The following is a 20,117-nucleotide window of genomic DNA, read 5'->3' as shown; positions in this document are numbered from 1 at the left end:
GGTGTCAAAGCTTGTTTACATTTAAGTGATATTGCAATTTTTGCATAAGTAGCCTCCGCAAAGCTTTTTTTTATACATACCACTGTGTATCTTTTCATGTCGTTGTAGCAAATACTTCTGAATGAAGCTCATATTGCATTGACTGCACTGAAATGGCCTTTCACCTATAAAAAGAATGCAAAAGGAAGTTGTATTTGGAATGAATAAACTTTGTTTGTACCCATTGTAAAACCTTTTAAAATTAAATAATACTCATTAAAGAGACTGATAGACGTGGAAATGTTTTTCTACACCCAAATTAAACAACCCACCTCTGCTACACTATATTGTATACAACACATATCAGTGCCAAGTCAGTCCCAAGGTAGTCCAGACTTCCTAGTCTTCCCATCACATTGTGATGTAAGCAACTTCCCTCCCTCCACAGGCCTGGCTAATCAGATCTTTTAGGCACCTAAAAAGTCTTGCGAGTTTGGAGACCGGGAATAAAGGCTGGAAAGGTGGGCTATGCATCAACACCAAACAAGCTGCTTTATGTAAATATATCTGCCCCCATTCCTTTACTATAGAACTAAATGACAAACATAAAATTACTTCAGTTTAACCACTTCAGGCCTGGAAGGTTGTAACCCCTTCATGGGCCATTTTTTGCGATACGGCTTTGCGTTACTTTTACTGACAATCACGCGCTCGTGCGACGCTGTACCCCAATTAAATTGATGTCCTTTTTCCCCCACAAATAGAGCTTTCTTTTGGTGGTATTTGATCACCTCTGCAGTTTTTTTTTTTGCACTAAACAAAAAAAAGCGACAATTTTGAAAACAAAAATTTTACATTTTCTGCTATAAAAACATATCCAATAAAAAAAAAAAAAAAAAAAAAAAAATCAAATTTCGTCATCAATTTGGGCCAATATGTATTCTGCTACGTATTTTATTGTAAAATCCCAATAAGTGGATATTGATTGTAGAAGCCATTACTTTCGCGCAAGCTAAACAATGGGATATTTTTATTGAAATTCATTTTTTTTTTTACTACAAAATGGCGGCGATCAGCGATTTTTAGCGGGACTGCGACATTACAGTGGCCAAATCGGACACTTTTTGGGGACCAATGACACTAAAGCCTTGTACACACGATCGTATTGTTGGCCAACAAAACCGTGGACTTTTGTTCGAAGGGCGTTTTCCCAACCCTGTCTTGCTTACACATGGCCACACAATCGTTGGGCAACAACTGCGAACATAGTGATGTATGATGTTGTTTTTCAGCTCTTTAGCGCCACCCTTTGGACTCCTCTTGCTAATTTTGTTTTAGTAGATGTTTGGAGAGTGTTGACTCTCGCTTTTCAGTTAGTTTCTGAACAGCCGTTCGTCAACCAGCCATGTTGTAGAATCGGAGGAGATAAAGTGTTATTATTGGCCTTGGAATTATTGCTTTGGCATTTTTTGATTGAATAATTATTTGATTTGGTATATTTTTGGATGCATAGAATGTACTTTTTGGTCAAGTTATATTGGCAGATAGCATGTCTAATTTTATACGTTTCTTTTTAATGAGCAATAAAAAAAAAAAAAAAAAAAAAAAAAACTGTAGAATACTTGGCTATGCATTTTACTTCAAAATGACAGTTTCGGAGTAGGCAGTTATATTTTAAAAAATAATGGTGCTGTGGTTGCCCAAAAAAATAAAAAATAAAAAGATAGGATTTGTATAACAGCTTACCTGTAAAAATCCTTTTATTTGAAGTACATCCTGGGACACAGAGCCATAGTAGTTACTATGTGGGTTATAGGCCACCTTCAGGTGATGGACACTGGCACACCCTAAATTAAGTGCACTCCCTATATAACCCCTCCCACTGGTGGGAGTACCTCAGTTTTGTAGCAAAGCAATACATGTATACTAAAGAAGGGAGGAACCACTCTGTGTCCTGTAATGTACTTAAAAAAAAATGATTTTACAGGTAATCGGTTAAAAAAATCCTATTTTCTTATCGTACATCACAGGACACAGAGTCATAGTAGTTACTACGTGGGATGTCCCGTAGCAATGCCAACTGAAGGGAGGGAGACGCATTAAAGTTGGGCACCAAGAGACTAGAGGACTCATACTGCAGCCTGCAGTACACTAGGCGACAAAAGGCGATATCCTCATGATCTTTTACATCTACTTGATAGAATCTGGTAAATGTATGGACTGAGGACCAAGTTGCAGCCTTGGAGGCTTGGTGATGCACTGCCCAAGAAGCACTAACAGTGCTGGTGAAGTCCGCTTTAATATGAACAATCACTTGACGAATCAATTTAGAAATAGTAGATGATAGGATTAGAAATAAAGCTGGCCTTGAGTACCATCTGTAGGAATTCAAGGATCCTACCTATGACATTTCCTGGGGTGCCAAACCCTTGATTCACACCAGGAGACTTATGCCTTCCAGAGATTCTATGGTATACGACTCCGGAGGCCGGCTTCCTAGTATTAACTAAGTAGAAACTACTGAAGCTAACTGCCCACGATTTGTTAGACTGTGGATCTCAATAGCTAAACCGCTAAATTTAGCATTTGTAAGGTAGGATGGAATACCGGACCTTGCGAGAGAAGGTCTGGCCATAGCTGTAGGGTCCAAAGGTCCCCTACCGCTATTTTTACGATCTCTGCAAACCAAGATCTCCTGGGCCACAAGAATCACCTCCTTCCCTTCTTGCTTGATCCTGCGAGAAGGTTCAGAAGCAGAACAGGAGGGATCGTATAGATCAGTGAACAACTGATCCCACTGAAAAACCAAGGCATCTGTTCCGAATGCCATCAGATCCCTTGTCATCCTTGACACAAAGTTGTCAATCTTGTTGAACCTGGATGCAAACAGATCCACGTTCAGAACTCCCCATTTTTGACATAATGACAGAAAGATGTCGAGGTGAAGGGATCGTTCTCCCGTGAACAACTGCTGGCAACTCAAGTAGTTCACCTGCCAATTCCCTATCCCTGGAATGAAAATTGCAGATAGGAAAGGAATGTTGTTTCCCAAGATAGAATACGAGTCACCTCTCTATGGGCTGCACGACTTCTCATGCCCCTTTGTGATTGATATAGGCCACAGCGGTGGCATTTTCAGATTGGATCATGATAGGACAATTCCGTAGTCTGAGCATCCAGGCCTCCAGGGGCAGGCGTACAAGTCCGAATCTCTAGAAAATTGATGGACAAGGTCATCTTTGATTTGGACCATTTCCCGTGGACAGACGGTTCTTTATAGGACTGCTTCCCAGCCCAGAAGGCTGGCATCTGTTACCACCTTCCAGGTAACTAGTAGAAAGGATTTTCTTTTTTTTCTTTTTATTCTTGTATATCAACCACCAATTGAGGCTCTGACACACTTTGGGGGGAAAACGCATTGGGAAGCCCAGAGCTTGGACCTTCTTGTTCCAAGTTGACAGGATACTGTTTTGCAGCAGTCTTGAATGAAACTGCGCATAAGAAAGAGCCTTGAAAGAAGCCACCATCTTTCCCAACAATTTCATGCAAAGTCAAATAGAAGGATTCTTCTTTGTTTTGATCAACTGAATCGGTTACCTTATGGAACTGATCCTTTCCTGGGGCAAAAACACCCTCTTCTGAGCTTTTATCTATGATCAGCCCCAGGCACCACAATCTCCTTGATGGTTTTAAGGAGGATTCTTCTAGGTTGAGAATCTAACCTAGGTATTCCAGGTAGCTCACTGTGGTGACCAAACTTTGGTTTTAAGCGGGCTACTGATTGATTAAACAGTAGATCATCTAAACAGGCTAGTATCTTTATACCTTGAGCCCCTAACCTGGTTAAAGGAGGAGCCAGGGCCTTTGTAAACACTCAAGGTGCAGTAGCTAGACTGAAGGCAGAGCTACAAATTGGAAATTAAGATTTTCTACCTTAAAGCGTACAAATTTCTGCACATGGAGAAAAGCATGCTTGATGTCAATTGACGTCAGAAGTTCTCCCCTCCCATAGGATGGAGATTACTGATCGGATTGACTCCATGCGAAAAGCATCTGTTAGGCCCGGGTACCATTCAATTCCGCCAGACACTTTTAAGGGATCCGGCTGCATGGCTAGCCCCAGCAAGGATTGCTCCAGTAGAGCTCAGCGCAGCTTCACTCATGACCTACACCTTAGACACTGGTGAAAAAAAACTGAGGTACTCATACCAGTGGGAGGGTTATATAGGTAGTGCCAGTGTCCATCACCTGAAGGTGGCCTATAACCCACATAGTAAATACTATGGCTCTGTGTCCTGTGATGCACAGTTTGGGAGAAGGCAGTTACATTTTAAAAAATACTATGTAAAATTGACAAGGGGCACCAACATAGTTGTAGCTTTGATCTTAAAAACTACAGGATAATGGTGCTGTGGTAACTTGCCAAAAAAAAAAAAAAAGCATATTAATATTATTCTTGATATCACTAGAAAAAAAAAAAAGCCTTTGAAAATTTGCTGGCAATACTGATGGAATTATTGCAAACAAAGTAGGTTCATTATTATCCCGTTAATGAATAGAATGTGAGCTGCATTTAGAGATTTCATAATTCAATAATTAATCGCCACGCCACGAATGTTAATTCTCCATTATGAATGCTAATTTATGTCCGATGGAGCATACACATGGTCGGATTTACAGCCAACAGCCTATCATCGAACATTTCCTGTAGGAAAGTCCGATCGTGTGTACGAGGCCTAATACAATGATCAGTGATAAAAATCGTCACTGTACTAATGACACTGGCAGGGAAGGTGTTATCAGGAGCGATCAAAGGGTTAAATGTGTCCCTAGGGGGAACTCTGGGGGAAGACAGAGATCCTCGTTTTTGCTTCGCAGGAACACAAAATCTCTATGTTCTCCCATCAGAATGGTGATCTTCCTTGTTTACATAGGCAGATCGCTGTTCTGCCTCTTGGGAATGATCACCGGTGGGTTGGACAGAGGGGGAGCCAATCAGCGGGCACGTGCCTCCAGAGGCTACTGCACGAAGCGACATACAGGTACGTAGTTTCACGCAGCCAAGTTGCAGTAAATGTGCAGAAGGCAGTCCAGAACCAGTTAAATAAGTATTGTTGCTCATGTAAAGTAAAGTGAACCAGCCATCAAAAACGGAAGGGTCACTGAATTTTTCTGAAAAGTACCCACTCCCACCTCTTTAAGTCTCACCTAGGCAATAATTGCAGACGTTTACCCCATGACACCCACTCTCCGCCCTTAACCTCCTGGGACATGTCCCAAGAGGTTACTGAACATATCTTGCACATGCATAGTGGGGAGCACACAGTCTGGTTGCAGGAGGTGTAGGATTACAAGAACACTGTTCTAGCAGTATTGAACACAATACATTTTAGAACATGCATTGTTTATTATCCGAGTTCCAGTTAAACCTACATATAATATAGTGTATAATATTATATATAAATATAAAAAGAGATAATAAAAATAAATAAAGGAACATGGCTAGACACGTAGCCACAGGACAAACCACAGGTGTCCGAGATCTTTTATCATCTGAAGCAGCTTAAAGGACAATTAACATACCTGTGTGTATCAGCACATGCCTTCGTAGATGATAGGAACTCCTAAAAGCAGCACTGCAATGTTCACATATATGAGGTTTCTGATTTGGAGACAGATTAGCAGCTTCACCATCACAACCTAATGACTGGTAGGAAAAAAAGAAATGCAATCAGAAACCTGCTGAATCCAGCTGAAAACTGAACGGTGGATCTTAGGATAGAGACCGACACACACACACACACACACACACACACACACGTGAGGCTCATACACACCACAGCATATAGCAGCACTGCTGTCTTAAAAGAACTGTGCTGTACTGGTTTAGGTACCAACAAACCTACAATCGGACAGACACCTAGGAACATACTAATGGGAAATTACCAAAGAATAGAAGGATCTGTATGCCTAATCCACTGCAACCCCATAACATGCCTTAGGCCCCTTTCACATGAGTGGTCTGAGCGGGTCCACATTTACATTTTTCAGGCAGACCCAATCAGACACCCCCCCCCCCTCCCCCAATTCTCCTCTATGCAGCAGCAGCAGTTGCAAGCAGACTTGTGCGTCTATACCTGATCCGGCAAAAATGAATGGAAGGGGATCCGGCCCTCTCTGTCTAGCAGGATCAAATCGGAAGGTAGCCAGGTGTAAATAGGCAGCCAGCACATTTACAGCCAACTACCCACAAAGCGGAGTGGGCTGCGTCCGTGCCCACTCTATAAGCGGCATGAACACAGACCTGTCATCCACCCGCTCAGCAGACAGATCCGCCGCTGAGAAAAATGTATCCCGCCCCTGTGAAAGGGGCCTTAAAGTCAACCGAAAATGTGGAAAGATTTGCTATTTTATAGGGAACATCCAGCAATGCTATGTAAGGAGTCCCTTCAAAAAGTTACATTTTGTCTTGAATTTCTCCTAAAAAAATAGCAGTGTACTTCTTGTGCCTCGAGCCTTATATTTATATCTGCAGTGTGAGATCTAAGGCACTAGACAACTACGACTCTCAGATATGAAGTGAGATTTGGTGATGCCGCTACTCCTGGTTCTCCTTGCTAAAGAGAAAGTGGAACCAGAGGACCTGCCAAGCAAGGATCACTCTGCTTGCGATTCATTTATTCTGCGGATTTGTTTTTGTTACACTTCTTATGCTGCTGCTTGAATATTTTTCATCAGTCATCAGATTTAAAAAGAAGACGGCAGAGTGGCATCCCAGACATGGTCAATCAGTAATAAGGAAAAGATCAGCAGCAGGGAGACCACAGGCAAGACTAATGTTAAATTCTTCTGACAATAGACAACCGATAATCTCAACATGAGGGTAGATGGAATTTCAGAGCTGCCATCTCCTCTGCAGTGCTGAATGTAGTTAGCAATTTGTTTCCTAAGGAAAATCATTGTTGTGTATTATCTATGTCAGGGGTCTGCAACCCATGGATCATGATCTAGCAGTAGATCATGGACAGGTGACTTGTAGACCAGTCTGGGCTTGCTGACACGCCATTCCAGAGGTCAGCATGCAGCACTAGACTGAGCATAACAGTATAGGACTGCTTTCACACTGATGTGCTGCGGTTTACCCTCACCACGGGTGCAGTGTACCTGCAGCTTTACTGCGCTTAAACATACACCTCCATTATATCCTGCCGTTTTACCACCCCCAACTTAATGTATGAAGGAGCCCTAAGGGCGCCACTGTTAAATGAAACTAAGGGTTCATTCGTAGAAGCAGCAGGAACTGCTGCTACTCTGAAAAGCGGTCAGAGTGTGTGCTGAAAAGCCATCCGAGTGTATGTTGACAGTGGGTGAGGTGGCGACATGTTGCCTCATTGCCACCCGATTTAAACCCATGACTGCCGTGCAATGCACGCGTTTGTGACAAGGTAGTATGGCAGAGGTTGAAATCAGGTGTGAGGTGGTGACATTGAGCAACACAACCCGCCAATCTTGGACTTCTCTTGTGTTGTTCAGATAGATCTCCACCTCTTTAAAGGTTGTCTACCCCTGATGCATGATGAAAAATCTGCAGCTCAGAATGCGTGCGTTTGTGTGGCTGCCACAAGCTGTACTCTATAGAACCCGACACATTTCAAACTAATTAAAATGTCAACAAATGTACAGTAAAACTTGGTCAGTGTTTTGCAAATCAAGCTAATTTTTCTTTATAAATTTTGACCTGACACTACTTATACGTATATCAAGACATTGCTCGTTTATCATGTCACAACTGAACATAAGAGAAGAGAGGCACCGCTAAGTGTTGCAAAATGGTTACATTTAATGAAGGTACAACATTTAGCAACTCACATTGTTGATGATTATAACAGGCACATCTAAGTATGCAGGCATCCGGGGTAAAGTTGTTCACATAGACCATCCTCCACACCCCCCCATCAACATCCCTTCCACGCTGTGCTCCACGAGCGGTTCAAGCCTTGGTTTTTAGGTCGCTTTGCTGCAGGGTGGTCTTCCCGGTCATGATTGCAGACTGACAGCGGTGAGAGCTGACGGTGGGGAGGACGGTCTACGTGAACAGCTTTACCCTGGATGCCTGCCTGCATACTTAGATGTGGTTCTTTTAATCAACCACCATGTAAGTTACTAAATGTTGTACCTTCATTAAATCTAACCATATTGCTACACTAAGACCCCTTTCACACAAATAGCGCCTGCCAAGCGCCCTGAAACGGCCGCTGCTTTCACACTAGAGCAGTGCGCTGGCTGAACGCTCAAAAAAAACCTGCTAGCAGCATCTTTGGAGCTGCGTATACACCGTTCCTGCCCATTGAAATCAATGGGGCAGCACGGCTATACTGACGGCATAGCGCTGCTGTAGCAGCACATTACAGTGGTTTTTAAGCGTCAGGCTGGGACAGTGTTTAACTATTTCAATACAGAGCACTTACACCTCCCTTCCTGCCCAAGCTCTGTCGCTGTTTAACCACTTAAGCCCAGGACCATTTGGCTGGCCAAAGACCAGAGCACTTTTTGTGATTCGGCACTGCGTCGCTTCAACTGACAATTGCGCGGCCGTGTGATGTGGCTCCCAAACAGAATTTACGTCCTTTTTCCCCACAAATAGAGCTTTCTTTTGGTGGTATTTGATCATCTCTGCTGTTTAGTTTTTGTGCTATAAACAAAAAATAGCGACAATTTTGAAAATAACGCATTATTTTTTACTTTTTGCTATAACAAATATCCCCAAAAAATATATAAAAAAAACATTTTTTCCCCTCAGTTTAGGCCAATACGTATTCTACATATTTTTGGTAAAAAAAAAAAAAAAAAAATTGCAATAAGCGCTTGATTGGTTTGCGCAAAAGTTATAACGTCTACAAAATAAGGGATAGTTTTATGCCATTTTTATAAAAAAAAAATTTTTTTTTACTAGTAATGGCAGCAATGATTTTTATCGAGACTGCGGCATTATGGCGGACAGATCGGACACTTTTTGCTCTATTTAGGGACTATTGACATTTATACAGCGATCAGTGCAATTAAAAATGCATTGATTACTGTGTAAATGTGACTTCCAGTGAAGGGGTTAACCACTAGGTGGCACTGTAGGTGTTAAGTGTGTCCTAGGGAGGGATTCTAACTGTGGGGGGAGGGGCTGTGTGTGACACGACACTGATCACTGCTCCCGATCACAGGGAGCGGTGATCAGCGTCCTTAGGGAGAACGGGGAAATGCTTGTTTACATGAGCATTTCCCCGTTCTTCCTTTCCATCGTGGGGTATCCACGCGGACGATTTATGGTGATAATCAGATGTAGAGAGGGTTAAATGGTGAAGTGAGGACACCATAACAAAAAAAAAAAAAAAAAAAAGATACTTCCCATATGTTTCCATAAATCATCTGCATAAAAAGCTCATTTTATATTAATACTTTATATTTTGTCCAGTTTAGTATCTTAAATACACTGATTTTTCTGTATAGTGGGTGGAACTACTCACAATCTATTTAGATTTGTTCATGTAGTCAAATAGTGGAAACAGCTGTGCACATTTAATCCTACAAATATATGAACTTGTGTGTGTACAGATCACCTATCCCAAACACCAACATTGACAATGTGGGCAGGAACAGACAGACACAGCCAACAAAAGAATGAAGGGGGAAAAAAAAAAGAAGATCAAAAATAACTAAAAGAATGAATAAAATCAAAGATTTTATTTAGGCTTCTTTTCTCTTGGTTTCAACTGGTGATCTGGCCAGTAACACACCTCCAACTCTGGATGAGTAAGCACAGGGGGCACAGCAGACCGCAGCATTTTCAGTCTGTGGGAGTAATGTTAAATGCACTAGCAGATTTAGATACACTAATGCCACGTACGCACGACCGGACTTTCCGGCAGACTAGGTCCGGCGGTCTTCCCGAACGAACGGACTTGGCCACACACGAATGGACTAAGTCCGTTCATTTTGAACGTGATGATGTAAACAAGGAAGTTCAATAGCCAATAGCTTCCCTTGCTTCATATTTGGTCCTTCGAACCAGCACACAGACAAACTGTTTTCCCGATTTTTAGTCTGTCGGAATGGAGTCTGTGGGATAGATTTGAAACATGTTCAATTTTAGGTGCGTCCGTTTTTCGAAAAAAAAAAAAAAAAAAAAAAAAAAACCTATCGGACTAGCCCACACACAATGGGATTTTCCGACGGACTAATCCCTTCAGACCTAGTCTGCCGGAAAGTCCGGTCATGTGTACGCAGTATAACAAATCAAAGCTTCAGCTAACACTTTATAATCAGTAACCAGTTATTTTTTTTGGATAAACATTTCAGAAGGTTAATCATTACAGGCACCCCTGCCAGTGTTGAACGGTATGTCTCATCCCTGTACATTGATACATCTGGAAGAGAGCATGTTCTTTTGAAAAAAACAAAACTTACTGGATCACCAGATGAAAATAGAAGGAAAGCCTAAAGGAGAAAAAACAAATAAAATAAAAATAAAAACTTATGCAGACACCACATCCAAGTTCTGGTAAGCTGTAATGTAATAAAGGTTTGTGTTTGGGTTTAATAATGCTTTAAATCTGAACACCAGGCAAATAGGAACATCCCTTAATCCAGTTATTTTTAATGCTGTCTGACTATTGATAGCATATCTGTATGATTGGCTTGTATAATTCTCAATAGAAGGGGTCTCCAACCTATGGGCCATGGACAGGTGTCATTCCGTGGCCTGTTGATGACCGGGCCGCACAGCAAGAGTTGAGCAGCGACTGCGATTCGCACAGGGCCACCACAGATCGCGCTCGCTGCTCACCTCTTGCTGTGCGACCATCCCCGTGTGTCGTCTCCTGGGCCCCCCACCCACCACTTTCATCCTATCAGCAGGGTAAGGGGCAGAATGAGCTGCAGATCTGAATGGCTCCGGAGCTCCTTCAGCCCTCTGGTCTGCGGAAAGGATGACATTGTCGGGTGGACAGGGGAGCCGGGAAAGGACACACGGGCTGAGCAAATCCTGTATAGGGGGCACTGTGATGAGAAGGTCCAGCCGGGAAAACACAGTGATTGTTACTAGCAACTATATCCGCTGGCAATAATTGCATCGATCAACTTAGCCTGCCCATACATGGGTTTGAACCTTCTCAGCTGGTAACTGCTGAAATGGCCGATATTTGAACAGTCTATGACAGCTTTAGGAAGAAAAACTTCAACCATTATTGGATGACTTTTGAACTGTGCACATAGTGGATGCCTGCAGATATAAGAAAAAAGGAGCTCATATCTGGCTCTAGCTCTATAGAATTCTGCAATTATATTTGCCTGGAGTTCTGTTTTAAGTCTCAGATCAGGACATTTGCAATGACAATAGTAGAAGAAAGAAGGTAGAATCCCCCCGAGCACAGGAATGCTCTTACTTTAGAGGAGTCGCTCCGCCTGCGTTTGGATTTTGCTTCCTGAGCTTCTGAGCTTGGACGCCTGGCCTTCTTCATGGATGAAGTTTGTTTTGGATCGAAGCCATTTCTTTCAGTTCTTAAGAACAGCTGTGAGAAAACAGGTGGACGATGAGCTTTAACATTCTTACAGAATCAACTTGTGAAGGCCAAGTTTTTTTCTCATTTACACAATATAAAAGGGAGCAACTGAAAAACTCGTAAACTTGTACTGGCTGAGCCATTTGGATGCAATGCATGTGCATTAGTGATATTATGTTGGCTTTTCTTTATTATTCAGTGAGATACCATTACGCATTTTCAGTAAAACAATGAAACTGCCTGTCAATTTTCTTGAATGCCGCCCAACAAGTTTAAATGATGTTAGATGAGTTACACACAACTGGGAGGGAGCGTCCAGGATGTTTTATCTCAAAGACATTGCCCATTAGAGCCAATCAGCTTCTTTCATGTTTTCCCAACAGCGCTTAAGAAAACGCACAATGGAAGCCGATGCCCGCGCTGCAGCTGAGCAAAAAAAAGATTATTCCCCAATGTCTCACAAAGTCCGACACAACTTTACTGATAACATATACAAACCATGGGAGCCAAATTATGCTGGAATTACACATGAAGATGGTGGTCAAGAAAAATACTGTTGATCCCAACAACCAATCAGCTTCACCGATTTCTGTAGTCTAAAATTTTGTAAACGCCGACAGGTGCACCAAGATGGGCGCCGCTTCGGAATTAGGCCGAAGCCGCGGCCTTTCCTAAGGCCAAGCCCGCTGAGCACTCTGCGGATCGCAGCGTGTGCTGATCCAAATGGGGTGACCCGTTCGGATCACGGATCAGTGATGATCCGTTGCACCCCTAATGGTCACCCAGAAATAACGACATGTCATCAGCGGCAGCATTTTTTTTTGAAAATCCAAAAAGGCAGGTATTGTGCAAAGTACAAAGGGGGGACTTGGGGTCTTCTTGATCCAGCCATAAAGAGTACCTGTCACCAGTGTTAATTTAGTTGACTAAATGAACACAAGTCTTTTGACTAAAATAAACAAAATTTACATTGGTCTATAGTGCATGGTCATACTTCCAGCAGTATATAAGTTTTGGAAATTGTAGAGAAATGTTAACTAAGGCATTACCAATTTAATTACACACATTGGATTTTAGTCGGCTAAAATGTACTGGAGATTTTAGTCGACAAACAATTGCAGAAGACTTAAACGAAAATGCCATTTTAGTCCCAAGTCTAAATCGAAATTTTCTGCCAACATGAACTGCCTGTCATGTGCCTATTGTCACAAGGATGTTTGCATTCCTTGTGACAGCAATAAAAGTGCTAAAAAATAAACGCAAACGGCAATCATGCAAAACATGCGAGGTATTCCCGCTAACGTCAGATCATGGGCACTAGACCACAACTGTATGTATATAATATATATGTGGAAACCTGTAAAAGCTTTCAAAGCATTGCCTATGGATAGTAAAATTAACGTAGTCTAAAAATAAAAAATAAAATTAAAAGTTAACGTAGTCCGTCTCCGGTGCATGGGCAATTTTAAAGCGTGACATTTGGTATCCATTTACTCAGTATGACCTCATATTTTACAAAATAATTGGGTTATGTATTGTGCTTTTTGCATTAAAATTTAAGTGCATTGCCCCCCAAAAATTGCATTTGAAAAAACACTGCACAAATATTGTGAGACATAAAAAATTGCAACACCCGCCATTTTATTCTCCAGGGTCTCTGCTAAATAAATATATCTAATGCTTAGGGGTTCTAATAATTTTCTAGCAAAAAAAATACATATTTTACTTGTAAACAACATATGTCAGAAAAAGGCTGGGTCCTTAAAAGCGGTTTTATACCAATTTTTTTATTTTTACCTACAGGTAAGCCTATAAATTAGGCTTACCTGTAGGTAAAATGTATATCTCCGAAACCTGTACGGTTTAGGAGATATTTACTTTGCATGCAGTCGCTGATGTCAGCGGCGCATGTGCTGTGAATGCCCGGCTAAAGGTCGGGAAGAAGAGTCCCACGGGCATGTGCGGGAGTGACTTCATTGTGGCTCCAGCCACTCAGTGCCAGAGCCGCGAACCCAGAAAAATGCAGGGAGCAAAAGATCAGCTCCCAGCGTGGACCGGGCTGCGATACGGGGACCTAGTTCTAAGGTATTTCATAATGAGCTAGTAGACGCTGCATACTAGCTCATTATGCTTTTGCCTTTACAGGGTTTTTTTCTTCTTTTGATATGTGCGGGTATAATACAAACCACTTTAAGTGGTTAAACATTTGATGTCTAACAAGAATAAAAATAGCAGAAAAATTGTCTTCGCTTAGGACAAAAATTCACACTCAAGGGATTGCAATCATGAAATATGTCACAAGCCATTGACAGTAATCTACTGAACATCATATTAATTTTTTTAATAAATTAGCTCCAGAATATAACTGCCATTCAACAAAAATGACGGATAAAAGATGTAGCCAAAAACTAGAGAAAACAAGTAAATTCTTCTGAGAGTCACCAGCCAACATAAATAGTAGACCAGACCAGCAAAGAAAAACAATAAGCAAATGTAAACCAAAAGTTTTTCCTCCTCTGTGGCATCGATATGCTGCTGATCTCCGGCAGGCTCTTTAGAAGAGATGTTTGTCATTCAGTTTACATACAAGTTATGCCTCTTGCATACAGGGCATTTCAGCTGCCATGCCTCCCGTCATGTCTGGAACCTCACCCCCAAATGTACTGGGCCCTAAATGCCGATACCACTCTGTACAGCGCTCAGACCCGTCCACCCAGAGTAGAACACTAAGGTTACTTTCACACTGAGGCGCATTACAGGCGCTACAACGCTAAAAATGGCACCTGGAAAGCGCTTCTCCTGCCGCTCCAATGTGAAAGTCCAGGGGCATTCACACTGGAGCTGTGCACTTGAAAGACGTTTAAAAAAAATAAAAAGTCCTGCAAGCAGCATCTTTGAGGCACTTTAAAGTGGAAGTAAACTCCCCTATCGTTTTCAGCCAAGGAAGCTGCCATCTTTGCCTCTGTTTAACCCTTTCATGACTAAGCCTATTTTTGGCATTTGGTGTTTACAAGTTAAAATCCATATTTTTTGCTATAAAATTACTTGGAACCCCCAAACATTATATATATATATTTTTTAGCAAAGACTCTAGAGAATGACGTCGCTTCCGTGTTTACTATGAGGAGACTGGAACGAAGCCTGTTCCTCCCCAGCAGCCGGAGGCAGCGGAACGTGAATCGGTGCTCCCAATCGAGCGGGAGCACTGGTAACTGCGGCGGGAGGGGGGGGGACGTCCCCTCCCGCATAACAGCCGGGCGGCTTTTAGTCGCATCGGTTGTTATGGCTGGATAGCCAATCGCCTGCTGAAAAAAAACGGTACTGGGATGATGCCTGCAGGTGCGGGCATCATCCCTGTATACCCCCGGAAGCTGAGTACGCACATCTGCGTACGCTCGGCGGGAAGGGGTTAATCTTCAACTGCTATGGTGCTGCACATGTGATTCGTTATGACACCAGCCATTGGATGGTTTGATAGTTTAGCTGAGAGCACAGCCAATGTGCAGTTAGCATTCCCGGCACGCCTTCTTTTTTTTTTTTTTTAACTGTTTAAATCCATGGGTTTACTTCCACTTTAAGAGCAGTGTATACAGCAGCACTTTGAAGGGGCACCATTAACCCTTTATTTGTTCAAAAAGCATCTCAGTGTGAAAGTGCCCCAACAAGCTGCCTGCAGCGGGACTGGATGCTGCATGTGTCTGTTGCTGGGGCATTGCAGGCGAACACCATGTGCAAGGGGGTCTTAAGATATAAACTACTTCATACAAGATAGACAAACAATAAATGTAAAAAGAAAAGCCCAAATCATGCACAGACTGCATTTGATAAAAAAAAAAAAAAAAAAACCCATATAAAACTCCAGTCTTTGACAAGCAGATGATGGAAGCCTATTCAGGATTGGTCAAAAAGACTCTCGATTTTGAAAGTGCAGTTTCAGCAGTTATAGGACATAACAGCATCTCCCCCAGCCTAGCTATTCGCTCTTTGTTTGAGCTATTTTCTAGCATTCAGGGCTGTTGCACTGTGTTAGCACAATTGCATCAACGTACATTATGTCATGCCTTAAAGAGGAAGTAAACCCTGATAGGTTTTACTTCCTCTTTGTTTCCCTGCAAAGGTAAAGCATAATGGACCGCTATGCATCGCATAGTAACCCATTATGTGTCACTTACCTGACACAGGAGCCAGCGATGTCACCACTGGCCCCTCTTCCACAAAGCGTCCATCTTCCTTCCGGGTATGGTGGCTCCGGCGCTGTGATTGGCAGGAGCCGCATTGACGTCACTCCCGCACACGTGCGCGGAAGCCACTGCTAACAGCATGATCGCACGCTCAGTGCGCCGTAGACAGCAGTGCCTGTCTTTTGCAAATGTCTCCTAAACCAGGGCTTGACAAATCTAGGAGCCAGCTGAAAAAGTTAGGAGCCAGTTATTTAAATCCTCTGCCCAGTGCCCAGAATTGCATGTCTTGGGCATCGGACAATAAGAATTGCTCATGCCAAGAGAAAAAGACAATATTTAAAAATTAAAAAAAAAAAAATCTACTTTTTTGTTATAAGATTTTGCAAATACGTTTTTTTTCTCCTTCACTGATAAGCTGCACTAATGGGGCGGCATTGAGGTTGGAACTGATGGGCACTGACAGGTGGCATTGGATTGCATCGGCAGGTGGCACTGGATGGCACCGGCAGGTGGCACTAACTGGCAGGTGGCACTGGAAGGCACATGGCACTAACTGGCACGTGGCACTAACTGGCACTGGCAGGTTTCACAGACGATCGTGAAACTGTGAAACTGAATGCTCCCCTGCAGTGCTGCACTATGTGAAGCTGTATGGAGAGAGGAGCTGACAAATTCAGTGCGATATCAGAAGTGGGCAGGACCTGGCAGCTATCCAGCCAATGATTGGGCTGCTTAAGAAAGGGGAGGGGCCACATACACATATCGGCCCACCCAGATCCCATCCCACTGGCTGGTGTTGGAAAGCTGGGTCCCGCCCACCCCGACATTCAGCCTAAATTTTGACAGCTCCTCTCCACACAGTTTCACACACTGCGGCGCTGCTCTGCCAATATTGTGTGGAGAAGGAAGGAGGATGTCAGAGGCTGCTGAGCTGCTCTCTTCCTGCTCCATCCCGACTACCAGACAGTACTCTGTTTCTGGAGGCACCAGACAGAGCAACAGAGGCACCTGTCAGTGACAAAATCCCAGGCACAATTTCTAGTCGCAACAGCGATCTGTCGCCTGGGATTTGTCAAGCCCTGTCCTAAATTGTGTAGATATTTCTTGGACCTACAGGTAAGCCATAATCTAGGCTTACCTGTAGGTCAAAGTGGTCTGTAAGGGTTTACAATCACTTTAACACGCATTGCATTAGGGCAACTCATTCATTTAAATAGACTGCCTAAAGCACCACAACTTACCAAAAATGCACAGGCAGCACACAAGTTAATTGGCTGCTGGGCGATGAACTGTAACGCAAGTCTATGGTTTGAATCTCAGCCGGTCCCTGGTGAACTGGCCAACATTCAAAGGGTCTGACAGGCAGCGAGAAGGGGTTGTATTGCTTCCTCACCGATTGCTTCAACTTTTGAAAGCCAGTAGTTGCAGCATGGCCCCATTCACTTGGGAGCAGCATGTATATAACCCCAGCTGCAGCAGAAAGAGTGGAAAAATGTGCTGTGATCAAATGCTTCTAAGGGAAGAGGAGGGATGTGGGGTCTTAAAAACCTGTCACTGCCTATTAGAGCTGCACAATTAATCGTCAAGAATCGTTATCACGATCCTGACTAAAGTGTTTCACAATTATTTCTACTCTTCTGAAGCCACAGCCATCAAAAAAGAAGAGAAAAACTGGGCAGTCTGCCAAGAATTAGAAAAATTTTTATCAGTTGAACTTGAATATAAACATTGTAACAATTTCTCAATGGAATAGACTTCTGTGTGTAAGCGAATAAAGTTTAACCACATAAACACTAAACCTTTTTCTGACATTTGTTGGTTTCACGTTAAAATCTTTTTTTTTTTTTGCTAGAAAATTACTTAGAACCCCTAAACATTATATATATTTTTTTAGTAGACACCCTAGAGAATAAAATGGTAGTTGTAATATTTTAGGTCACACTGTATTTGCACAGCGGTCTTTCAAATGCAATTTTTTGTGGAGAAAAATGACTTTAATAAAAAAAAAAAAAGTTAGCCCATTTTTTTTCTGTATAAAAGTGAAAGATTTTACGTGATTTTTTTTTCCAGAATCGAGCAGCTCTACTGCCTACTGCTTGTGACGGCAATAAAAGTGAAAAAAAATTAAAAAAATTGTAGGTGCCCATCCCCCCAGGCAAAGACGCTTTGGACCAGCATGCACGCAAACCGTGATCATCCCACACAAGTGAGGTATGACCATGAATGTCAGATCATGGGCATTAAATCTAACACCAGACCAAATGTGTAAGTCTAAAGTGGTAACCTGTAAAGGCTTTTAAAGCGTTGGCTATAAATAGTAATATCTGCCGTTGCACAGGCATGCGCAATTTTAAAACATGACAAGTTTCACATCTATTTACTCTGTGTAATATCTTTTCTATCTTACCATATTGGTAGATATAATGTTCCCCCCCCCCCCCCCAAATTATAATTCAAAAAGGAGTATTTTCCCCCCAAAATTTTAACCAAATAGCCACTGCACAAATACTGTTTAACATGAAATATTGCAACACCCACCAATTTAAAAACATATGTTTGGGGGGGTCTAAGAAATTTTGAGGGAAAAAAAAAAAAAAAAAAGCTGCCATAAAGCCCCGTGGATTCCAAAAAGCACATCTGCCTAAAATACATCAACCCTCCATATTTTCAATGCTGGGAGTTTATTTTTTAAACAGGATAAGTAGATTGGGACCCAGATTTAAACTCGCCATACATTATACAAATGTTCTTGTTCAATTTCCTTTCAACTATATAGTACAGGAGCCTGCCTGATTGCAGGCAAATTATAAGTGTTTAGGTTTGACCTCCTATTATATGGTTTTGGTAAATCTTAAGGAAAATTGAATATTGCATGGCCAGCCGTAGTCCCTTGGACAAGCAGTTTAAGGAAAAAAAAAAAAAAAAAATGCTAAAAGTTACTGGGCAACACTACTCACTTAAAAAGCAAGAACAGAAACCTTTATAGAACGGTGCCATATCACATATGACTTTATCACGTATGACTTGCACCCATTGTTATCCTATACACCAGATGGAGATACGAGAGCTCAATTGAAACCATTGCACCCTTTAAAGCCAGACAACAGACCACCCAGCAAAATGCAGCATCCATTTTGTATGCAAGTTCCCTTTACAAAACATGCAATCAGTGATCCCTATTCTATGTCTGCAATCAGTGGTCCCTATTCTATGTCTGAGACAGGCTAAATTAATGTAATAATAACCCTTGGTAACTTCCAACCCAGAAAATAAGAGATACATTTTTGTGGCTCTCACTCGTCTCTTTCAAGTCTTGAGTAAGAAGCGAACATACGGCTACATCACAGCCTGAGAAGCTGTAAATAGCACAGTGGGAGACTGCCAACTGTTTTAGATCTGATTGAAGAAAAGATTTATTGATTGAACAATGCTCTGGAACGTTACAAAAGCCTGGTCTGAGATAACCATTGAGCCTATTGTATGTGCTGCTTAAAGCCTCAAGAGATGTGTGAATGGCAATTTACATTAGCTGAAGACATCCAATGTCTGTGGCTTCCAGTAATTCTGAGGTTGTGACACCTGCCACGCGAACAAACTTTCTACAATAGACCATTGTTATGTTACTAGATCACAGAGAAACAGGAATTGAAAAAAGAAAAAAAAAGAATGCAGACAAATGCCAGCAGACAGACAAAAAATATGCATAAAAAGTTACAGACAACAGCTGATCATAGTACACTAGTAAAGTTTAGGTTGAAAACGTTCTGAAAGTTCTAAATACTTTTGAAGACTTGACAAAAGACAAGACTTTAATCTTTTCCTTTTAACATGTGATTTTGGAGTGAATAGACTTTCCTGAACAAAACCCACATTGACTGTTGAAGTAAACATTTTCCATCCTGCTGGCTAGCCAACATTAGATAATTGTGTAACATCTTCCGCCCTCACATGGCCATCAATTCCGAAGAGGCAAATCCACCTATTCTAGTCACAATCTGACCACCAGAAGATCATTTCTACATGCACATTTCAATAGGCTCAGCACAGACAAGCCTTTCTTGGGATAATAGCAATCAGCCGGGAATATCAAGCTGACTCTTCTCCATGGAAAGCTTGTATAAAGGCACATTATGGTAATCACACACGGCACCAGACGCCTATTGCTGATGAATTTTGTATGTGCCGGTCAGGGGGAAATAAAGGCTTGTTAGGACATTCCCAGTCAATAGCTCCTGATCTCACATTCAAGATCTATCCTCTGCAAGGTCCGTTCACACAAGATGATTCATTATTAGTGGTACACCAAAATTAAAATTGCGCTGCCAAAACCAAACATTCAGGATGCACTTGGACGAAACCAAAATATTCACCTTTTTGGCACCCTTTGAAGTGGCGGTAAAAACCT

The 20,117-nt window shown here is 42.1% G+C and overlaps 1 protein-coding gene across 2 annotated transcripts in view; it reads right to left on the bottom strand.

Annotated features, from left to right (window-relative positions):
* Positions 1-20,117, bottom strand: part of LOC143935841 (zinc finger protein 281-like) — a 46,857-nt gene that overhangs the window by 7,838 nt on the left and 18,902 nt on the right. Inside the window, exons 2-5 of one of the 2 annotated variants that reach the window (XM_077459964.1) lie at positions 11,415-11,540; positions 10,438-10,467; positions 5,563-5,686; positions 81-164 (exon numbers count right to left, since the gene is read on the bottom strand). In XM_077459964.1, the coding sequence (XP_077316090.1) occupies positions 81-164; positions 5,563-5,686; positions 10,438-10,467; positions 11,415-11,540 (364 nt within the window). The remainder of the gene's footprint in view (positions 1-80; positions 165-5,562; positions 5,687-10,437; positions 10,468-11,414; positions 11,541-20,117) is intronic. The other variant, XM_077459965.1, reaches the window with a different exon arrangement.

This window comes from Lithobates pipiens, unplaced genomic scaffold, assembly GCF_037356315.1.
Source record: "Lithobates pipiens isolate NorthernLeopardFrog02 unplaced genomic scaffold, aLitPip1_a1.2 Scaffold_28, whole genome shotgun sequence".
In the NCBI taxonomy this organism is placed as follows: Eukaryota; Metazoa; Chordata; class Amphibia; order Anura; family Ranidae; genus Lithobates; species Lithobates pipiens.
Note: the sequence above shows the minus strand (reverse complement) of the source record. Positions and strands in the feature narration are given on the sequence as shown.